The following is a 22,542-nucleotide window of genomic DNA, read 5'->3' as shown; positions in this document are numbered from 1 at the left end:
TTTTTGGTGTGTTATTTTGCAAAATCTACCAGTTATCATAATAACCTGATACTTAGCGCCATCTACTGTTTGGCTTTAAGTATTTGGTTATTATTACTATGTGTTGACTATGGTCCTTTGCTGCTATTTAATGAAAAAATCTAATATGTACAATAACTGCTCTAATGCAGAAGGTGAAGCCATCCTCCAACACAATTATTTCCCGTGTTATGAGAACAGAAGCCTGCCATACCAGGAGTCACTGCACTTACAGCTAAAGAGCATTTGTCTGATGCTGATAGCAACAATACACATTTGCATATGGTGTATTGGTAGTAAATCTACATTGTGGAGATTTTAGGTCAAATTGAATGTCAAGTAAATGGATTATAGGAAGCAGCGGACTGCTAAAAATTAGTTTCTTGATGTTTGTCAAACCATCTGAACTATTAAACTGAAAATGGTAGTAACTTCTGTACTCATTCTGTGCCTTGATAATCAGACATGGGAATAATAGCCTGAAACTGCACTCAATTAAATAATAATAGTAATTATTATTATTATTATTATTATTAAGAGCTCTTTAAGGATTATGACTAATATTCAATTTACTCAGGTAAAACACACTCACACGCACACAGACATAATCTAATTTTTGCAAATTTTATCTAGATCTAAAAGAACCAATATTGATACGCGATTCTTGATTCAGTTTGTTGTCATTATGAACCTCAGCTACTGGTTCTGTATTACGATGGGCCTGAAAACCAGAGTGAAATAACTCAGCTCTTAAAACTGCAGTAATCGTGTATTTAAATAGAAGCCTCCTTTTCAATGATTTTGCCTGGAAAGGAATATTTGAAATGGATCTCTGTGCTGGGAATAGAGTTCTGAAGAGCTGTTTTAAGAGTGCGACGCTGACGTGACTGATTAAACAACGCCCAGAATATCACTTGAGATTAAACCAAAAATTGATAGGTACAGGATCAATAGAGCACCAAGTTTAGAAGTGAAATTGGTTTAGTACGTGTTTCATTGATTGACAAAACGTTGGCATACTGCTTTCTTCTCCATCATGGGAGTGAGGTGTATTAGGGCAGGTGATAGTCATTTACTGTTGTCCCTAACAGAAAGTATGTTGGTACTAAAAAAATCTGCAAACTCATCACATTTGTCATTTCTGTGTTCTGATGGGCCATGCTGTGCATGGTTATTGGCTAAATGTGTAATCTGAGGCCAGACTTATAAATAGCACCCATGACAGAGACAACGCGGTAGTAACCCGAATAGCACTCAGAGATGATAAACCGCCGCTGCAATATGTACATTCGTGTGCATGCTAATGTACAGCTGCAACCACTTTGAACTGTTGTGGTCCTTCATGATGCAGTAAAAATGTAATCCATCTGATGACTTTACTCCTTGACCGGAGTCCTCTAGCAGCCAATAGCATTCTATAATCAGCTCTGGCAGTTACTCCACAACATTTACATTTACATTTATGACATTTATGGCAGAACTGGATGCATTTACTTGAAGTCATTCACACTCTGATAAGGGTTGAGGTCATACTTTTTCCAGTTGCAAGAGGGAAAAATATTCAGTTGGAGTACTGTCCAAATCGGAGAACAGAGGCTTTATTTACTGTAGCTGTTTTCATTTCTAAGTGTTCGGAGTTCCGAGGTGTTTGTAGAATAGCAAATGTTTGGCTGCACGCATTGACCTTCCTCACTCAAACCATATTTGATGCCATTTTTGATTAGAGTGGCCCAGAATTAATTTAAACCTCATCCTCTGTCTCTAACTCTCATTTCCCCTGTTCCGTTTTCATTTCCCCAGCCGTTCTGTAAACATCTCAGAGTAGTTACTGTTACTTCCTGTTACTGTAAGTACAGCAGTGCTGCTTAAAAGTTCACTGGATGAACATTAGTTGGTAGAACATTGGTTGGATAAACATTAGTTGGATGAACGTTTGTTGGATGAACATTCGTTGGTAGAACATTGGTTGGATGAACATTAGTTGGTAGAACATTGGTTGGATGAATGTTTGTTGGATGAACATTAGTTGGTAGACCATTGGTTGGATGAACATTAGTTGGTAGAACATTGGTTGGATGAACATTAGTTGGTAGAACATTGGTTGGATGAACGTTTGTTGGATTAACATTAGTTGGTAGAACATTGGTTGGATGAACATTAGTTGGTAGAACATTGGTTGGATGAACATTAGTTGGTAGAACATTGGTTGGATAAACATTAGTTGGTAGAACATTGGTTGGATGAACATTAGTTGGTAGAACATTGATTGGATGAACATTAGTTGGAACATTAGTAATGTGGTTTGAATCCTTACAAATAATTGAAATATTGCAGGAAAGAACTGAATAAATTAGTGTAAAAACAGTTCCACATAAGTATGATACAATCAATATAGTGGTACATACAAAACTCTAAAGCAGGCTTAGCTGACTTTAAATTTGGATCAAGTTGGCAAAAGGAAAAGATCTATGCAACTTTGAAAGAGTATTCATTATTAGGGAAGAACTGTATTAACAAATTAGCTCAAATACAACTGTGTTTTGATAGTAACAGTAACTACAGTGATATCTGCATTTAAATGTATGGGGAAAACAACAATAAATTACTGGAGTTTAATTTTTACAACCATAATTTATATAGGTCATATTTACTGACCTAAAATACTTTACTTTTCCCAATAGAAGGTGTTGTCTAACATCTTTAATCATGATTAAGTTGCTAGGTTACAAGGTGATACCAATCTGTGTGCTAGTAATCATATATTATTTGACAGCACTAGTTTATTGGTTCTAACTCCAAACAATGCTATTGTGTATGGCTCAAGAGAGTTGTCTAAATACCTGATAAAGACTGAAAAATGTTGGCACACTAATCATATTGTTAGGGCAATTCCAGAACATTTGACCCAGAGAGGCTGGTACTAGTCCATTGTGATTGCAAGCTGGATCAATATTTTGGGAAATGTCTTGGAAAGTTTTCATTTAGAAAAAAAAAAAAGTAGAATATGCATAATTTTAAATTGCAGTAATCCACGTCGGACACATGCAAAAATGAGTGGACCTGTTTTTGTGCAGGAAATTACCTTTTCACTTTTTTTCCGTTTCATTTTTCTAATGTCCCAGCACTGACAGAAATGTGTAGAGGGGAGCTCCTTAATGTTAGTCCTTTTGAAGACAGAGTTTTGGTCTTAATCTTGCTAATCTTAACCTTAATATGATGTGAGAGTTTGTCATGAAAAACATTTCTCAGAGGCTAAGCATTGTGTGCAGGGATTTATTAAAATGTCTAAAGAATTTTACCTGAAAGTCAAGTCTAATAAAATATCCTTATATTTTTGCACCATTGACAATTAAAACAAACCTTTTAATAAAGCTGAACATTTTATATGTAACGGTGATCGGAGAGGAGCGAGATTTATTATGGGCAAATCCAAAATCAGAGTCGTTTAGGCAGTCCAGGGTCATAGAGCCAACACGAAGAGTACGGGGAAACATGATTAAAGAAAACAAACACACGAAGGCACACGGGAAAGCAGGCTATAACTAAGGCTAGGGAAAACTCAGGGCTAAGATACACATTCAAACAATAATTCAAACATCCATACAAACAATGAACAGCCACGAGCGAGGCACACAGCAGGGTTTAAATACGTGAACTAGAAACGAGGGACAGGTGTAAGCATTCAAACAATGCGAGGACAAAACGGAACTAAACTGAAAACAAGGAAAACAGGCAACACGGAAGATGGAAGGGACTGATCGTGATATTATAAAACCCATTCACAGGTTAAAGGTACAGATAAAGGCACAAGGCTAGGGTAACTAGGCTAGGCTGCATAAAAGGTTGGTGAAGACTACAAATTCCAGAGTGCACTTTATTCACCCTTAGACAGGTAGCTAGTTACACCGTGAGACTGACCATTTTAACAGACAGTAAATTCAGCTGTCTCTTGGAGATAAAGCTGGGAGATAATGATGCATGTGCGTATTAGCTATGTCACCTATGACGCAAAGGGTTAAAAATAGTTATCTCATTTGGGGCTTGGCTTTAGCCTGTTACATATAATAAATCTATTTAATATGTCTGTACTGTAAGTTGCAAAAGTGTACACATGAATGTTGTTAAACACACTGCTAGAGTCTCATTCAGAGATGTGGTAGCTGTTAAATACTATCATGTTGCTACCTACCTAGTGCCAGCTAGCTACCTTTATGCACTCATAAAGCTATCACTTGGAATCTCCTGCTGCCAGTTTACAGCTGGAAATTTGAACCTTTGCTGGCTTGCAAATTGCTATATAAGATTAAATACAGCATTACAAAATAGCAAAAATGATTCGTAATAAGTTTTAAATGCTTATCAAAGTGAATATTACAGGTTTCAGTGATTAATAGATATTCTAAATCTTATTAACGTTAGGAACCACTGAAAAAACGGGGTTGTGTGCTGCTTCATTGAGGCCAAAGTTACAGTTATTAGCAGGTTTCTGATGAAGAAATAAAATATCTATTGTGATTTTCATTTAACTGTCCAACCACAAAAGACTGGTTCCCATCTCATCAGAACTGTGTCTTACCTTCCTCTTAGTTCAGTGGAATGACTCATGCAGAAATAGAAATAGCCTGCCAAAACATTAATAATATTTAACTGCACTATTTTGATATTAAACGAAATCGGAATTGGTTGAAAAGGTTAACGTTAAAACTAAATGCTAAAACGTTAATAATAAAGCTTGTAGGTTAAAGTGGATTGCACTGTAAGGTAGCATAGAAAATTTAATTTGTTAGGTGCCATTATTCTTTTATTGTGACACCTTTGGTCTTAAATAAAATGCTACAATTTAAAAGTGAGAGGCATGATCAAAACAAAAGTAGTCCAGACAAGGTAACCCACAGAAAATAATGATATTAAATACAGAAAGTGGATCAGTAATTACATGTGAATGGTCAAAATATTATTGAATAAAAAGCAGTTTTGTGTTTTGTGTTTTCCAGTAAAGGAGATGGAGAACCCTTTGTGTCACGCTTGGGAGGTGGAGTCGCTCGCACGTAAAATCCAACAAATTTAATAGGTGAAGGACAATCCAAACTCCAAATGTTAAAAAAACAGGTGTAGGTTGATATTAAGAACAATAAGTACAAGCAGACTGACAATGAAAGGGGCTGGCTCAGACGGAAGACAAGGAGATTGGCAAAAGTCAAAACAAGGAACAACCTCAGCAAAAAATCACAATAGAACAGGGGATTCTGTGGAATGTAGTTTGCAGGAAGGCAGTCTGAGGCTGAAGGCATGACACTTTGTGGCAAAGTTTTAAAGTTGTGTTTTGATAGATTTTTAATAGCTGTTCAGTACATGTGAGTTGTTGTATGAGTGTGTAAAATATGGAATCAATTCTTAATATTGAAACAGATGGGAAGTCTAATCTCTATGTAGGCCATCCAGGAAGTAGTACAGGGCATTTTTACAGGAATTTGTAACAGAGCCTACAAGAAAACAGGAAAGACATGCACTTTGTGTGTGTGTGTGTGTGTGTGTGTGTGTGTGTGTGTGTGTGTGTGTGTTTTTATTTGTCTGTGGTTAGCATTTATCTTAATTTTAGTCCCATGCTTTTATGATACTGAAGTAAATTATATACTACAACATCAACTCTGTTAATTTGTTGTCATAGTTTAACATAGTTTTTTTCAACTAAAAATATTCTAAAAATGTCATGTTATCTGCAATTTATAGGCAATATAACTCCAGCTGGCTATTGGCTCTCCTTAAATCCAGGAAATAAGCCTGCAGAAAACCCAAGGCATAGTCCAAACACACGTACTTCAAGGAAAGACAAAAACATAGCACACCTATTGTGTGTTATAGTTCAGGAAAAAAATAGGGTGTCTATTTAATCCAGCATAATCATGACAACTATAACTAAGAAATCTGTGAAGAAAATGTTACCTAAGGTAAGAACTCTAGTTCTTTTCTTTTTTTTATCACAGTAGCAGAGAAATATCTGTCTTGAGATATATATATATATATATATATATATATATATATATATATATATATATATATATATATAAAATGTGTGTGTGTACTAAGATGTGTGTTGGCATGCTCCTAGACATATAAACACAGAAAAGTGGTTTTGGCAGAGATCATAACTGTCCTGTCCCAGTACAAGTACCTGGAACCAGTGCTAGACAGATTTGGTGAGTGGTTCACAATTTTTGGCCAAGATAGAGGTACATTTGTGCTTAACATAACAAACTTGACATTCTTCAAATCACACAGAACTGTCATTAACAGTTTAATCTTACAAAATGTATATTTGTTCATATTAAACAGTTTACACTGATGGCACTGTGAAACAATTGATAAGCTTGGTAGGAACCATCCAAGTGGTGTGCCAAGGTAAGTGACTACTTATCTTTTTCATAGATTAAAAAAGTCACAGTGATATCTCACGATTGTGTCAGATTCTAAAGAATGCGGTGTGCTAAAACGTAAAATATTTTATGTTCTAGGGAAGCATTATAACACCCCAGTATGTATATGGTTGGAACAAAGCTATCCCTGCACTGCTCCAATCTGCTATGTACATCCCACCAAAGAGATGATGGTTATTTCAAGCAGCTATATGAATAATAATGGGCAGGTTTTACTACCCTATTTGGACGAATGGACACATGCAAGTTTTCTTTTTCTTTTTTTCTTTAATAAACACACTCAGTTGCATCCAATTTCTGAAAAGAGTTACAAATATGGATAGTTATTATAAAAAAACAAAACAAAACCGAATTATCTTAAGGTAAGCAACTGGCTAGTGACAAATGTCGAATTTAACCTGAACTCTGTGTTTGTACAGTGGGAAAATTTTTTTTAATAATAATTGTAATAATTATGTATACAGATTAATGCATTTGGCACTATATAATGTAAAACATTGCAAAGACCTTTTGAAAAAGACATCTGCAGAACCAATGTTAAACACGTGCAGTCAAATGTCTGTGCTTGTTTGTGTTTATCTGTTCTACAGCCTGAGTATGACCTCATTAGCCTGATTCAAGTGATGATTGCTGTCTTTAGTGAGACACCTCCTTTGTGTATGCGGCCCAAGGCAGATAAAAGTAAGAATGCCACTTCACTACTTTAGTGGCTAATGCACCAACCACACTCTATACTCACTATTTCTACTTGTTTATCAAGTCTGTGTGCTATAATATGTGATATGACGTCAATACTGGTGAAGTGTGGTGAAGTGTGTATCTGTACCCACAACAGGCATGTCTTGATAACCAAGAGCTCTACTTTACCATAACACCAACTCTCTCTGTCCTTTGCTCAAGTTGTTTTAGGGAAATATAAATAATAGGAATATAGATTTAGCCTATCTTTAACAATACACTGTCTCAAATGTCTAAGACTATTAAAGACATTTATTACATACAATGATAGGATACTAAATGTAGCATAAATGTAGGCATAAATGTAATGAACAAATCTTAATTTGCCTCATATCTTAACCTGGATTACATTTGGCACAGGTTCGGAACAAAAGGCCCTAACAAATTCACAGGCATACTCAGTGGCAGAGAACTGTGTGGCACTGTTGAGAGAGGATGGGCTTCCTTTCCAAGGAAACAATGAAACCAACTGTTGACTGTATGAACTGTATTCATATTTTGTATTGTATGCATTTCATTTAATGGTATTTATTAACATTTAATTATGTGTAATTAATGTATAAAATGTATGGTACACATTACTAGGACAACAAAAGAGATTATCCATTGTCAGGAATGCAGTGAAGCAAGATTTAAGTTTGCTGTTATTAATCACAGATGTAATACAACTTGAATGCATCATTTGTTTTAATGGCTAGTAGAAATAAAACTACATTTACATTTACATTTACGGCATTTAGCAGACACTCTTATCCAGAGCGACTTACAAAAGTGCTTTGTCATTTACTCATAGAATAAACTAAAATTCTTTGAACTAGACTTATTTAAAAACATACATTCAGGTCTGTTTGAATATCATCTGTGAAAGATATTTTGAACGAACTATACTATCCTAGTACTATCCTACTATAAGCATTTCCCTGTCTTTGTTAATACATGGCTGGTTAACAGTAAATAAAAGACTCTTACTTTGAAATATCGTAGTCAGTTTGCGAGAAAGTCAGGCAATCCATTTTGGCAAAGTACACGTCACTTGTGTTATTGACCATTCCCGTGAAACTTGTAACTAGCTGTCAGAAATTTCAATAAGTGACTTGGTTAGAGACGGCTGAATTTTAACCTTGACTGGGTGATATATCAGTAAGGTGGTCGTCGTCTACTTATCTTAAAAATAATATTTAATGCATCAGGGTTTTTCGATTTGACAGGTTCCTGGCCGTGGCTCGGATTAGCGGAGACTAGGCGAGTGTCGAGGAAAGTAGCTAGCTAGCTAGCTAACTAGAAAGCTTAGCAGTTCGCTACCTGCTTAGCTAACATTGTATATATTTAATTTAGCTAACGTTATCTATTTATCCAAGTTTTATCTAGGCTTATTTCTCAACAATTGTACCTAGCTTGCTAAGTAAGTTTTAAGGGATCGGCTATGGCGGTTGTCAACGAAAGCGCACTTAAAAAGATGCTCAAGGTACGTTGGGTAACTAGCTAGGGGTTAGTTATTATAAATTAAGGGATTGATTATATTTGAGTGATTTATGATAGTCAGTCAGCCAACTTGCTGGAATGCGGCATTTAAATTTGCAAGCTAGAGTTAGCTAACCACAATCTAACGTGAACTAGGCTGAATTAGCCCATTAGTCACGCGGTGTTTGTTGATTGTAGTGAGTTACTGGCAAATGAATGGCTAGCCATGTACAGATGTGTGGCACCTTTACACGAAAGTTAAAACAACTGTACATGATCACTGCCACGACTGTTCCATCGTATTAACGTTAAACTGTTCAACCAATTACGATTTTGTTTATTGTCAGAACACTGCAGTTAAATAATTTTAGTTTTTGTAAACAGTAGCCATCTAAGTTTACATTACTTCATAAACTCAAAAGCTCAATCGAACTTCTCTTTTTTTTTTACTGGATGTGAGTGGTTCTTATTACTTAAATTGTATAAATAACCTTGGATATATTTTCCTGTCTTGTTCAGCAATACAAATACCGCGACCTAACTGTTCGTGAGATTACAAATGTCATCTTGCAATACAAAGATCTTAAACCTCTGATGGATGCTTATGGTGAGTTTTGACCCTTCTGTTTCCCATTAGTCAGATAGTTGTGCAGTATATTGTACAGATATAAAAGTTTGTTGTATCTGAGATGTTTCTAACCCTAAAATGAGTAATAGGCATAATTAATAATATTTCTTTCATTTCATTCATAGTGTTCAATGATGGATCATCAAGGGAGTTAATGAGTTTAACAGGAACAGTGCCAGTAAGCTATAGAGGTGCGAAGCCCAGGTTGACAAGCGAGTCTTTGTAATCATAAAGATGTTTTTAATCCATGGATTACAATTTCAGATGAATGCAGGTTATCCCCTAATGTTGTTCTCTCTTTAGGAAATGTGTATAATATACCTGTTTGTCTATGGCTGCTGGACACGTATCCCTACAATCCTCCCATTTGTTTTGTGAAGCCTACCAGTGCGATGATGATTAAGACTGGGAAACACATTGACGCCAATGGAAAGATCTATCTGCCCTATCTGCATGAATGGAAGCATGTAAGACACATTCATCTTGGCATTCATTAATCTATAAAGAACGTTCTTTATGTTTTGGGTGAATACATACATTCATGTTTCTAAGTACTTATTATATTAAATGTATATAATTATACTCACATTACCTTTTAGGTATAAAAGCTTGTTGAGTCGTCTTGTGACCTTAAAACCTTACTGTTCTGGCTGTTTGGTGGGCCACTTGCCTGGGTACCCACTTGTACAGTGGAATATAAGTATGTCATGGTCAGGTGATAAACATATGTGGTAGATTTGCATGATGCAAATATATTTTATATGGCAGTGGTAAGTATGCAGCTGTGCCCGTTTAACTGATGTTCATTCACGACAAGGGAAAAACGAAGTATCTGGTTACTCATCTGCCGCCTTAGGAAAAGCTAGCCTAACCCATATATTAGTGGATTTCTAATTTTTAGTAACCTTTCTGGTTCTGAAAGGTAATGACAGGTCTCATATTACTCAAGCACTTCAAATTAAGAGACAAATGTGAGATCAGTACCGGGTACCTTGTTTTGAAGTGTAATTGTAATCTGTTTGTGTGTGTGTTGTCTCGTCCAGCCTCAGTCTGACTTGTATGGCCTGATCCAGGTGATGATTGTTGTTTTTGGGGAGGAGCCTCCTGTGTTCTCCAGGCCCACCACTCAGCCCCCCTACCAGCCCTTTCAGGCCACCGGGCCCCCCACTCGTAAGATGCCTCAGTATGCTTTGTCACACACAGGATCTTTTAGACATTCATACCACGCCCGTGCATCGCTATCGGTTCTCAGGAAGCCTTTAAAAATGTAACTGTGAAAATGTGCATCGTATGACATCAGTTTTTCATCATGGAAATTGATTTAAAACTTTAAAAAATTTTGTCCTCTAGATCTGGGCCTTTACTTTCAAACATTCCATTGTCAGTGTAATTTAGTTCAGGTCTAGATATAATCTCTTCAGAAACGGGGTTGTGGACGTGTATGAGGGCGATCTGCGTAACGCCTGCCTCGGACTAAAGGTGTCCCTCATCCCCGGCATTGTTTTGAGCATTTGCATTATCGTCTCTTCCATCTAGAGTCCTATATGCCTGGCATGCCTGCTGTGTCTGCCTATGGGCCAAACCCTAATCCATGGTAATGCGCTTTCCAAAGAACTCTGTAAATTATGAACATGTCCTTAACAACATGATGCATCTGTGAACATATTACCACAGTGCTGTAGGTCTTTAACAAATAGAGGAGGTCGGTTTGATGACGAGAATACAATCATGTATTCTTGATGCATTTGGTATGTGTGAGCGAGTGGTTTTGTAATTTATGTATTTTTTATGCTGTAGTGGTTACCCAGGCTATCCTTATCCTGGAGGGACTACGTATCCTGCCACAGGGGGGCCTGCACACTACCCTTCCCAGCCTCCAGTTACTACTGTTGGTGAGTTATGATCCTGCTTGTTTTTTGGGATTTGTAGTTCATTAAATATATTTAACAAGAACTGCTGGACTGTATACAGGTTCCTGCTGAAAGTAACCCTGAAGATAAGCCTGAATCAGGATGCTAGCAAATGTAAATCACTTTAATTGCAAGGCCAAATTTCAAACCCCATCACGTTTCTTTTTTTAATTTTTAGGTTACACTCTAAAATTCAGTTTAGTGTTTCTAGGATGCAATACAGTAGACTATATTATGCAGTTATCCAATATGAATAGTAACTTTGTGCTGAGTGTGCGCTTTCCTTATCCTACAATGTCCACATACAGCAAACAGATGAGGCCATAATAATATTAGAGGTGTTGGTAAAAAAGCATGGCATTTTTATGTTGTTGACCTTTCCCTGACCCTGACCTCTGACTTTCTGTTTGGGTCTACACCTAGTTATTGTGACCCTGCTGGAGTGCTCTGAAAGGTCGAGGCTGTAACTAGATACAAGGTAGAAAAGGTCAAATTCCTTAGTGGATGTAGTTTGAAAGGGCCAGCGTGTAGCCTCCTGGCCTGCGAGCGCCTATATTTAGAGTGGGCTGGGAGGGGATAAGGTTCCATGAAGGGCTTCCCAATGTGGTGGTGATCTGAACTGTGGCATTCACAGTGCTGAACGCAGGTTGGAGGTGGAGTGCTCCTCCCTGCAGGACTGTCTGCTAGAGACTGTAGGGCTACAGCAGTTCTGTGTCAGAAGGGGCAGCTTTTAGCCCCATTAGTTCCTAAATCTGTAATGGTGTTGTACAATATCCGATGTTTCGGAGGAAGGCAGTGCCTGAATCTCCTTCCTCCTAGCAAGCTGGCTGTGTTCTCAACTTGCCCTCTGATCTCCCAGATAGGTTTTCACAAGCCATGTCTTCGCCCTCTTCTGCTTGACTTTTGCACCTGTCTCTCTGTTCTTCAGATGAGGGAGGTTCAGCGTAATAATGCAAAGCAGCAGCTGCTCCAAACCCCAGCTCAAGTGCTCAGTCTTTTCCCCGTTCTGCTCCTCCGACTGTAACTGATTAACTGAAGGCACGGTCTTTACTCGCAAAATAAACTTTAGAGGCTACATTTTTACTGTTGTGGCAGAAAGGGTCATTAAACAACACGATTGTCACCTCGGGCACTTATAAACGTTTTCTTTTTTATATGCAATGTGACATGCAGCTGCAAAATGAAAAGGACCCTCTCCCCTCTCCCTTCAGGGCCAAGTCGGGACGGCACCATAGGAGAGGACACCATCCGAGCCTCTCTCATCTCGGCAGTAAGCGATAAGCTGCGCTGGAGGATGAAGGAGGAGATGGACCGGGCCCAGGCTGAGCTGGACGCCCTCAAACGCACCGAAGAGGACCTGAAGAAAGGCCATCAAAAGTTGGAGGAAATGGTCTCTCGCCTGGACCAGGAAGTGGTGAGAATGGTCCCTGCTAGGCCCAGAGGGTCTTAAAACCTTCAGGCTGGAATCTCTCTTTTGTCAGCGTATGTTCTTGTGGAATGGTTGGTTGTGTTTTTTCCCATCCACTTTTATCGATAAATCCTATTGTGCATTTGCGTCCATAATTGTATTTTCAGGCTGAAGTGGACAGGAATATTGATCTCCTAAAAAAGAAAGATGAAGAACTGACCGAGGCTCTGGAGAAAATGGAAAATCAGTCGGAGAACAACGACATCGATGATGTCATCGTCCCCACAGCTCCACTCTATAGGCAGATCCTGAACCTTTACGCAGAGGAGAATGCCATCGAGGACACCATCTTCTACCTCGGAGAGGCACTGCGCAGAGGTGTCATCGACCTTGAGGTCTTTCTCAAGGTTGGTTCATCTTTTATATTTACACACACACACACACACACACACTGAATGGTCATTTTATTAGAGACACCTGCCCCTCACAGTTAGACATGTGAGCTCAGAGTGCAGCAAGTTTTCTGTGCATCAGTTTTTTTGTTTGTTTGGGTTTTGTGCAACCATGTCGAGAGTATTCTGAGATGATCAAGGAAAAACATGCAGCGAAAGGGGATCCTGTAGCTGTAAACAACTTGATGATGAAAGGGGTCAGAATAGAATGTCAAGAATTGTTCTGATGAACATGCAGTGGAATACAGGGCTCGTGCTACTGTGTCCAAACACCTAACTCATCCCTTTAGCAAAGATGGGCTATAACAGCAGACAACCAGTTCCAGTGCCACTGCTGTATAAGGGAACCAAAAAGCCAAGACTCCAGCAGGCAAAAGAGTGCAAAAACTGGATCACGTGGTCAGATGAATCCAGATTTATGTTTCACCATGCTGATGAGAGGGTCAGAATTTGGTGCAAGCAGCATGAATAAGTGAGCCCTTCCTGTCAGGGTCAACAGTTCAGGCTGGTGGAGGTGGAGTGATGGTGTGGGAATGTTTTCTTGGCACACCCAGGGTCCTCCGATACCTGTGGATGGAAGTTTGAATAGTAGAGTTTACCTAAGCGTTGTGGCCGACCAAGTTCATCCTTTCATGGCAGAAGGACACTTTCACCAGGACAATGCGCCTGGTTCTGAAGTCATTGATCATTGGTTCTGGATTGGGTTCTGAAGGCCAAAGGATGTCTACCATGCTACTAGATGGGTGTCTCTAATAAGTGGCCATTCAGTGTGTGTATAAATATTTGCCAGGAAGCATGTGGAGCTTCCTGGGTTGAACAGTAGCTGATCTCTCTGTTCATGGTTCCCTTGCAGCACGTGCGCCTGCTGTCCCGTAAGCAGTTTCAGTTGCGGGCACTCATGCAAAAAGCCCGCAAAACGGCTGGACTCAGCGACCTCTGCTGAACCCGCTGCTACCTAAAAGCATCTTTTGTCCTTTTCTTTTCTGTTTTCCTTTCTTGCTCCATTTATCACACAAATCTGTCTTTTGGAGTTATTCTCAGAAGTCCACCTTTTGCAGATACCTTTTACTGTTCTTTCTCCTCATTGTTTTCTCATTCGGGATTGTGAGGCACTGAATTATCTATGTCGATATGTATGTAATAAAGTTCTGTTGTGGTGAACGATACCCCGTTCAGCAGATTGGGGTCAGGGCTATGGTGTAAATGTCTGTCTTTTCACGAATGTAGGAATAATATTATGAATCTATGAACACGCTTCCCTGTCCTAGACCTTTCTCTCTGCATCTGTTATTTATTTGTGGCATTCAGACACTTCATTTATTATGTTTTTTTTATATCAAACTATGATGGCAGAGGATTGTAACTATAATGCCCCCCCCCCCAAGGTGGTCATTTAGCCAGAAACTGTTGAATGACTGTTCCACACTCAATTAGGAATAGCGAGGGATTGTGTTGTGTGCTGTATGGTTCTGTATTTCAAATGATTTTACTTCTGATTTGGGCCGTTTCTTCTGTCTCAGAGGTCGGCTTGCTGTATTCTGGTTCATGGCTGTTGCAATGTTGCAATGGCTGTTGCAATGTTTCAACTATAAAGTATGTAGCTGTATTTAAAGGTATTTGGTTTTCACATATTTTAAATGTTAAAAACTAAAAAGGCTACAACACGTTAGACCTTTTGCCTTCACTTGTGTATGTGGTTTGCGTGGGCCTGTGTGAATGCTCGTATGTCCACTTAGTTTGAATGGCGTTGGCTTTGGAATGCTGGTTACTTTTTTATTCTTTCTAATAGGTTTCATAGCAATTAACAATAAAAAAAAAATTACTTTTGACAAATTATTTGTAAACAGGTTCATATGTTCATATTTTTTCCTTAAATGCACTTTAGGTTGTTAACTAGATTTTATTAATTTGTAAATTCTTTTTATTAGAAAGATCTTCCATGCAACTTTGTTTTCAGACCTGTAGGCATTGATAGCAGTAGCTCAATAAAGCAGGTCTTTTATACTCATGTCTGGTTTTTTATGTACTCATGTTTGTTTGCTTTGGTATTTTAAATTTAGACACAAGCTGTAGACTGACTACATAGTGCATTATTTTGTTCAAGTAAAATTAATCATTCATTAGGCCTACAAAACAGTGGCTGTAAAGTTGTGGAACTGCAAGCCATGCTGTTTCTGTGCAGTCAGCTTTTATCCCTACACATTCTCCCAAGATTTTAGGCACTAGTGCACACACACAGGAGACAAAAGCATTGGGCTCATGTTTAGTCCACCTTTATTTGGAGGAGGGAGTGAGTTGTGAGCTGGCTGTCTGCTGGGACATGACAGGTTCCATGTTTAGCTCCACATCTGAGCAAGATTCTCCTGGAAGGAACCATGTTCCGTTCCAAAATAAAAATACAAAAAGAACCTTTTTCCAGATGAAATGCAAAAGGATGAACAGATATGTATTACAAGTAGGTGGGATTACTATTTAAATAATATCTAAATACATCTCTAATATATGCTCTGCAATTCTTCTGCCAGAACTAACTTCCACTTGGTTCTCAATTATGGTATATTGTTCCACTTAGTATAGATGTGAACAAAGTGAACCTGTGTTCATATAACTGATGGCCATGAGGTCTGAGGTGGAGATTGTCTTTACCCATAAAACAATTACATCAGTGGTGGTGGGGTTAATTTTGTAGTTCTAAACTTGCATGCTTTGATCCAAGTTACTCCCTTGGCTAGCATTTAACTGACAACCCTGGGTAGTGAAGTTGGTTTGACTGTTTTTGCACCAGGATCAATAAATGGTATGGAATGCTTGCTCAGAATACAAATACCAAAAGGCCCAAACTGGCAAATCCTGCTCATAAATAGTTTTTTTCCTTTATTTTGTTAAAGTAAAATTACTAGCACAGCAAGGAAGACAAGGCACCCAAACAGACGATGAATTTTACAAAGGACATTTAACATTTAAATAATTAGTCATGTGAAAACAAGTACAGCATGTAACATTTGGACTTTTTACCCTACAAACATGCAGATATCTGATCTTCATTCAACAATACTGACAGAAAGGTGTACAAATCTACATTTTATAGTCTTTTGTATAAACACATTTTGTGTGGATAAAGTAAAGACACCCCTACCATTTCAGGTTTTTTTTTTTTGTTCAATTACATCCGTCACATATAAAAATGAAGATCAAATGCTGATGTCTGCATATGTTAAAAATAAACATGAGTTGTACTTCTTCACATGACTGTACATCCTCTAAGGTTATTCTCATGAGTGTTGAGGTCTATGGGACTGTGGTCTGCTTGGACATATCCAATGTGGTGGAACTTGAGGGGTTAACAGATTATTTTAGGCAAGTTTAAGATTAAGAGGCATTTTGGGAAGCCCCCCCATCAGGGCTGTGCCACGAGTTACATTCTGGAGGCTGGTGGTGCAGTTCACAGGGTCAGCTCCTTCTGCACGCTCCACAGCGTCTCTGCACTCTTCACCAACTGCTTCTCCTCATCGGGTTGCAGGGTCATGTGCACCACGTCGGTCAGGCCGCTGTTGCCCAGCACACAGGGCACGCTCAGGAACACCTCATCCTTCACGCCGTGCATTCCCTGATGGCAGTCGAGAGAGAGAGAAAAAAATAAATAAATAAATAAATAAATCAAGCACGCGCAACGACGCTGCTCCTTTGGGCCACATCAGCAGGTCCAGACCGTTGTGGGGGTTTGCCATGCCGTGCATTCGGTGATGACTTCTGGGCTGCTATAACTGTGGAGGTATTAGGAGGTATATGGAAGGGACAGGAGGAGCCCTCACCTTAACCAGGGTGGACACTGGGTGACACTTGTGCAGATTCTTCAGGATGGTCTCGCACAGGTCTGCTACGGACATGCCAATGGCCCAGGAGGTGTAGCCCTTCAGCTTGATGACCTCATATGCACTGGAAATCCAGACAGGGAAAAACAGGGAACACTGAGGTTTATTATTTGAAAGTATACTCACTCAGCTGCTCTTAAATGGCAGGCTTACTAAATGGCTAGATCAGAATTTTAATGTTGGGCAATACAGGAAACAATATCTGGAGACATCTTCAAAATGTACACTAAGCATCAGGACATTTTGTTTGAGAATTGGGAATGGACACAGTGTACTAGCAAAAACAGGAATGCCACAATTAAATGGATACAAAAACCTGAGCATTTTCTTTGCTTTATATTATAATTGAGGGTGAAAAAAAAAAAATCCTAAATAAGAAATTGGGCTTAATGATCCATCAACATAATGGCTCCTTGCTATGCAGTTTTAATCTGTCGAAGTGAAACAACCGATTTAGACTTTATAGATGGTCAGCGTTTTAGAAATACTGACAACACCCAGGATATGCTTAGGAAAGACTTATTGCATCATACTAAAGGAAGTGCATTGTCCACAGCCAATAAAAGTGTCATAACTGAAGACTACGTTATAAAAAGATGCTCTGCACAGAAGCACACCAAGCTACCCGGCCAAGGACAGGATTCTCCTTCTAAACGTTTTACTCCCAGTGAACAAACTGCACCCCACCCACCCCCCTTTCATGCCAGACAAGAGGGGACTTGTCAGAAGCAAGTATATTCTATACTTTCAGATTCCCAACTGAGAAAACGTCTTATACAGGAGTTGTGCGTCAGTCAACTAAAGGCCACCAAGGTTGCAGTACACTCATTACCTATCGACCACCATCTTGTGGACGTTCTTCCAGTCTTCTTTATCCTTGTCTGTGCCAATATCTGGATTGAGCCCTTGCAGAGAAACACCAGCCACGTTCATGCCACTCCACACAGGCACTGCAAGAGAGACACACACACACACACACACACACACACACACACACACACACTTCTGAAACCGTGGTCTACTGACCATCCTCAACAGCATTATTAACCCATTATTCTAAGTCGCCTTCGTTTACGCCTGTATGATGAATGTGACTAAATCAGTCTGATAATAAGTAAAATGTTCATTCTACTTCACACAAGATGAGCAAAGTAAAGGGGGAAGACAAAAACAAAACCACATGGAAGGGACACGGCTCTCACCGCTGGAGTCGCCATGCTCGCCGATCACCCAGCCATGACAGCTGGAGGGGTGGATACCCAGCTTCTCGCCCATTAGGAAGCGGAAGCGGGCGGAGTCCAGGTTAGTGCCACTGCCGATCACACGGTTCCTGGGAAGACCGCTCAGCTTCCAGGCCACGTAGGTCAGGATGTCGACTGAACAAAATGCAGGAGTCATTGATACGGAGTCTGCAGCCATGATTCCTCATAGTACAGATCTTCACAACGACAAAGCCAATAAAGGTGACCTTTGAGCCGACATCTAAAGTACATTTTATTAAGACGTGAGCTGATACTGTATGATATTAACTGCCAAATGAGGGCAAGTCAAACAGGAGCTTTGTTGGAGGAGAATTTGAAGTCAATAAGAACTGTTGGGACAGTCTGAAGTTCACAGAAGCAGTTTTGGGGGAGAGCAGATGGCTAACCTGGGTTGGACACCACCAGAATGATGCAGTTGGGACTGTACTTTACGATGTTGGGGATGATGAACTTGAAGATGTTGACGTTCCTCTGAACCAGGTTCAACCTGCTCTCACCCTCCTGCTGACGAGCACCAGCAGTCACCACTACAACCTTGGAGTTGGCCGTCACGCTGTAGTCTGAGAAAAAACAAAAACTCAGCTTCAGTAGTGCCAGAGACGCGTCTCGGCTTCAACGGTTTGCACAAGTTATTAACTATGGTGAAGTTTGCCCTTCATAAAACTTTTTAATTTAGTTTAGTAGCAAAATCAGTGTTATGCTTCCCACACCTTTGTCAGCCACAATCTTGTGGGTCTTGAGGAAGAGGCTGCCGTGCTGCAGGTCCATAACCTCACCCTTCAGCTTGTCCTCGATGACATCAACCAGGGCCAGCTCGTCAGTTAGATCCTGGACACACATTACACATGGGTTTTATGCCTGAAGCAAGTAAAATGTTGATGCATTTGGACAAGAGACCGCCTCGTTCATTAAAATTTATAGTTTGATTTAAATTTAGTATGTGCGATGTATTAACTCAAAGGTTAAATAAATTTAGACACATTTAAAGTGTTGGAGAAGGCAAAATTTTGATAACGATGTCCTTAAAGTCACATGCTGGTATTAGGCATGCATTAGCTATTAATATTAAGCATTAATAATATTATTATTATTATTATTAACAACAACAACAACAACAACAACAATTAGGTGTGGGACCATGATTGAGTAACCTGCTTTTATCTGTGTAATGGACCTGGACAAAGGAGAAGTCTCACTCAGTCTAGTGACTTTGCTTAGTCTTGAGCTCTGGGGATCACAGTTGAATGTTGCCAGAGATTTTGATCTACTCAGAAACGGCAGAATTCAGTTTATGGGCAGTATGAAAAGCAACCCCTCTTTTTTAGCTTTCCTCTTCATAAACATATATATAAAAACTTCACGAGAGGAATAATGAAGCTTCTGTTGCTTTACGTCTAACGGGAGCCAACACCAACAAGGGTGGTTTCTGGACTGCAACTTGCCAGCGCCTCTGTGAATCACTGAGCATGCATGGGTGCGGAACGTCTCTGGACTACGCGTCTCTGCTCGAGTCTGACCCGAGTCGTCCTACAGCAGGGATCAGTGACCCTGACCCTTACTCGGCTCTCAGATCACACTCCGATTTGCCTGCCCGTATTGCTTGGCTCAACATTATATTCAGCCTATGGGCATGTCAACAAAATCTAGTTTAAACTGATGAATAGTCCAATTCTAATGTTCCATGTTACCAGATTTCCAGTCACCTTGTTCTGTTAAAAACAACATTCACAGTAAAACACCAGATCATTCAGATAATTGCCAAACTCAGCATGCACACACACACACACAATCGTAATACTACATGCATGCTAAACTTGGCACAGAATTGAGTGCACTGACCTTGAGCAGGACGCTGATGGCTGCCGCCATGCCAACCATGCCTACGCCAACCACAGTCACCTTGTTTGTGCTGCCCACGGGCGTCTCTGTGCTCACGTGGGCAATCAGCTTCTCCTTGGTGGATGCCATCTTCTGCAACAGCACAGAGGAATGTTCATTGGCTACTCCAGTCAGTGGTGTTTTGCTAAAGAGCTTTTTGATGAAATGGTCAAATGCTGACAACAATACAATCAAAGAAAAGAAACACTGGTCAGGGTGCAGCTTGCATGATGGTGGTCCAGTGCATTTCATCAGCTAGATCAAGAACCCCATCCAATACAGCGGGCAACAGAATCGACACGTCAAACGATCCAACCTGCTCTACCTCTCTACTGGAACCTTCATTATTAGGGGTCACCATTTGTAGTTGTTTAACACAAATTTGTTACTGCTTGTTCAGTAGACAAGACTAGGCACTAGTGAGTTCATTACTTCACAGGAGTATGTGGCACGCAGAAGCGTGCAGATAAAATAGTTTGTAAGGATTAATACTCAAGTGAGTTGTCAGAAGGAAAAAATCCATTTATTTAAAAAAAAAAATAATAATCACATAAGCCACTTGTAACATGAGGGAGAGGGCAGTCAATAATCAAGTCAACTAACTACATTTTTAATTTTAAAGTAGCTTTAAAAAAAAAAAAAAAAAAAAAAAAAAAAAACCTCCCTAGATTTGGTAAAGGAGGACAAGGAAAAACGGCAGAATTAAAGCACTGTTGACAAAATTGTAGGAGTGAAAGTAAACTGAAAAAAAAAAATTCCAAAAATAGATTGATTTAAGTGAACTTTAGACATTGGCTTTCTTCCGAGTGTCCGTCACGAAAACACCCTCAGCTTGACGTCTCAAATTTGCCACGATTCATCCCGGCCAGTGCGGCTCTTACGTAACGGTGGGAAAGTGAAGACGTCCCGACATCTGCAAACTGGAGCAAGCGCCGTGGCCATCTCGGGATGTCAATTTAGGATATGTGGCCCACTTTAAATAGGCTGTGCCACAAATCAATCATCATCATCATCATCATCATCATTTTCCTATGAAGCTTACATACGCTGAATACAAAATACACATACTCAATGGCCGGAGGACGCCTGTTCGTGAAACGCTTTCAGCTCCTACGTTGATCGCGTAATTCAGAACTACTGCTACCAGCATTCGTCACACTGCCCTCGTCTGAGGAACCGCAGACTTCTGCAGGAACCCGTAACCAGTTCGTGTTCAGTTTTACGAGGCACGCAGTCTTATGACTCACAGCATCGAGAAAGCGGCCCAAGCCGCTTATTTGCGCTCTCTACGTCACATGACCTTGAGAGACGAGCTAGACCATGCAACCAACTCGTGCAGATTTATACGTATAGATAAATGACATCCCGCCCAAAATTAGGCTGAACAACAGGTGATGTGACTGAAAAGCAAGATAATGGAAGCTGGTTTACGACAAAGTCTTCCTCGGCGATGGATTATATAACCGTGCATCTGAAGCGCACGTATTCCGCTAAAGGAAAATGGTGGGCCATCGCACAGAGGTTAAAACACGCCATGTAACCGAGAAGGCTACGACGCCATTAGAGGATCTGCACTACGCACGGAAGACCGTTTATTTTACAGCTATAGTACGTTAACACGGATGGACGCCTTAAATTAGGTAGAGGTCTTTTTAACAGCACGAAACCCCCAACGTAGGCCACCATCACGGCATCCACATCCTCACATCACGGGCGTGACAAACGTTAAGTATGAACAGCCTTCAGGCTACAGCCTGCGGTGCGTCGCCGGCCCGTTTCATCTCCAGAACGGAGATATTAAAAGACAGACAGCTATACTTGGTGAATAATATCTATCGAGTATCCACAGCGACCAGAACGTTTCTCTCCTCCCCGATGCAAAACGGTACAAACGACACGTAAAATCCCCCGTCATCGGCTCACCTGCACGCTTTTGTTGGGGGCTTTTTCAGTAAAAGGAGCAAATTAGATGTAGCTGGAATGTGTTCGGCTGGTGTGCAGTCCCGACAGCCTGTGGAGGAGCAGGGGTGTTCCGCAGCGATGGCGCTCAGTGCAGGGGGTGTCCGCTTTATAAAGCCCGGCCCGCTTTATACGGACGGGCTGGGCGGCGTCGTGGGGGAAGTCACGTCCTTGTTAGGGAAACGTCACGGAGGCAGCGGATATGGCCGAATGATTCACGCCTGGGGCGCCTTTCGCATCTTAAGGGTTTTTCCTCTTACTCGCCTGCCCTGTAATATTACGCTAACAGTCGGGTTTTTTTTGTAGTTCAGTGGTGGCACTAAAGCTATTATCAATACTATTTTTTTTACTACAAGCAATAAGGACAATATTTGGTATTATGGTTGGTATTTGGCTCTCTGATTGGTGCTTGTCATATATTAGCACATTTCCTTTCTGCCTAATTATTTGGCAAATCCCTTAGATTTGGTGATTTATTTTTCTCTTTATTTTTACAATATACAGTAATAAAAATCTTATCTT

General features: G+C 40.0%; 3 protein-coding genes across 4 annotated transcripts; 2 read left to right on the top strand and 1 right to left on the bottom strand.

Moving 5' to 3' along the window:
* The first annotated feature begins 5,815 nt into the window (after positions 1-5,815).
* zgc:123278 (uncharacterized protein LOC641569 homolog) lies at positions 5,816-7,666 on the top strand. The gene is made up of 6 exons (XM_027016411.2): positions 5,816-5,966; positions 6,128-6,215; positions 6,352-6,417; positions 6,531-6,694; positions 7,043-7,133; positions 7,551-7,666. Exons 1-6 carry the CDS (start codon positions 5,922-5,924, stop codon positions 7,664-7,666), a joined length of 570 nt encoding a protein of 189 aa, XP_026872212.2. The 5' UTR covers positions 5,816-5,921.
* Positions 7,667-8,214: 548 nt separating this feature from the next.
* Positions 8,215-15,057, top strand: tsg101a (tumor susceptibility 101a). The gene is made up of 10 exons (XM_027016356.2): positions 8,215-8,655; positions 9,171-9,258; positions 9,405-9,470; positions 9,583-9,746; positions 10,323-10,449; positions 10,816-10,873; positions 11,077-11,171; positions 12,401-12,603; positions 12,765-13,004; positions 13,903-15,057. Exons 1-10 carry the CDS (start codon positions 8,614-8,616, stop codon positions 13,990-13,992), a joined length of 1,173 nt encoding a protein of 390 aa, XP_026872157.1. The 5' UTR covers positions 8,215-8,613; the 3' UTR covers positions 13,993-15,057.
* Positions 15,058-15,306: 249 nt separating this feature from the next.
* ldha (lactate dehydrogenase A4) lies at positions 15,307-22,130 on the bottom strand. 2 transcript variants are annotated; one of them, XM_027016357.2, is made up of 8 exons: positions 21,985-22,130; positions 20,023-20,154; positions 18,894-19,011; positions 18,570-18,743; positions 18,124-18,297; positions 17,754-17,871; positions 16,862-16,985; positions 15,307-16,656 (listed from the first exon to the last, which is right to left on the bottom strand). In XM_027016357.2, exons 2-8 carry the CDS (start codon positions 20,149-20,151, stop codon positions 16,492-16,494), a joined length of 1,002 nt encoding a protein of 333 aa, XP_026872158.1. In that variant the 5' UTR covers positions 20,152-20,154; positions 21,985-22,130; the 3' UTR covers positions 15,307-16,491. The 2 variants fall into 2 exon arrangements, with proteins under 2 accessions (XP_026872158.1, XP_026872159.1); XM_027016358.2 differs by having other exon boundaries at positions 20,023-20,151.
* Between the last annotated feature and the right edge of the window lie 412 nt (positions 22,131-22,542).

Source organism: Electrophorus electricus, chromosome 2, assembly GCF_013358815.1.
Source record: "Electrophorus electricus isolate fEleEle1 chromosome 2, fEleEle1.pri, whole genome shotgun sequence".
Classification (NCBI taxonomy): Eukaryota; Metazoa; Chordata; class Actinopteri; order Gymnotiformes; family Gymnotidae; genus Electrophorus; species Electrophorus electricus.
The sequence above is the reverse complement of the archived record's forward strand: the minus strand, read 5'-3'. Positions and strand labels throughout refer to the sequence as shown.

Bases quoted from the DNA above. Each gene is read 5' to 3' on its own strand.
- zgc:123278 (XM_027016411.2), top strand. From the start codon at position 5,922: ATGACAACTATAACTAAGAAATCTGTGAAGAAAATGTTACCTAAG. The intron at 6,216-6,351 runs GTGAGTGGTTCA...CATATTAAACAG, and splicing joins ACCAGTGCTAGACAGATTTG to TTTACACTGATGGCACTGTG. The intron at 7,134-7,550 runs GTAAGAATGCCA...CATTTGGCACAG, and splicing joins GCGGCCCAAGGCAGATAAAA to GTTCGGAACAAAAGGCCCTA.
- tsg101a (XM_027016356.2), top strand. From the start codon at position 8,614: ATGGCGGTTGTCAACGAAAGCGCACTTAAAAAGATGCTCAAG. The intron at 10,874-11,076 runs GTAATGCGCTTT...TTTATGCTGTAG, and splicing joins GGGCCAAACCCTAATCCATG to TGGTTACCCAGGCTATCCTT. The intron at 11,172-12,400 runs GTGAGTTATGAT...CTCTCCCTTCAG, and splicing joins GCCTCCAGTTACTACTGTTG to GGCCAAGTCGGGACGGCACC.
- ldha (XM_027016357.2), bottom strand. From the start codon at position 20,151: ATGGCATCCACCAAGGAGAAGCTGATTGCCCACGTGAGCACAGAGACG. The intron at 18,744-18,893 runs GTGTGGGAAGCA...GTTTTTTCTCAG, and splicing joins CAAGATTGTGGCTGACAAAG to ACTACAGCGTGACGGCCAAC. The intron at 17,872-18,123 runs GTGAGAGCCGTG...TCTCTCTTGCAG, and splicing joins CGAGCATGGCGACTCCAGCG to TGCCTGTGTGGAGTGGCATG.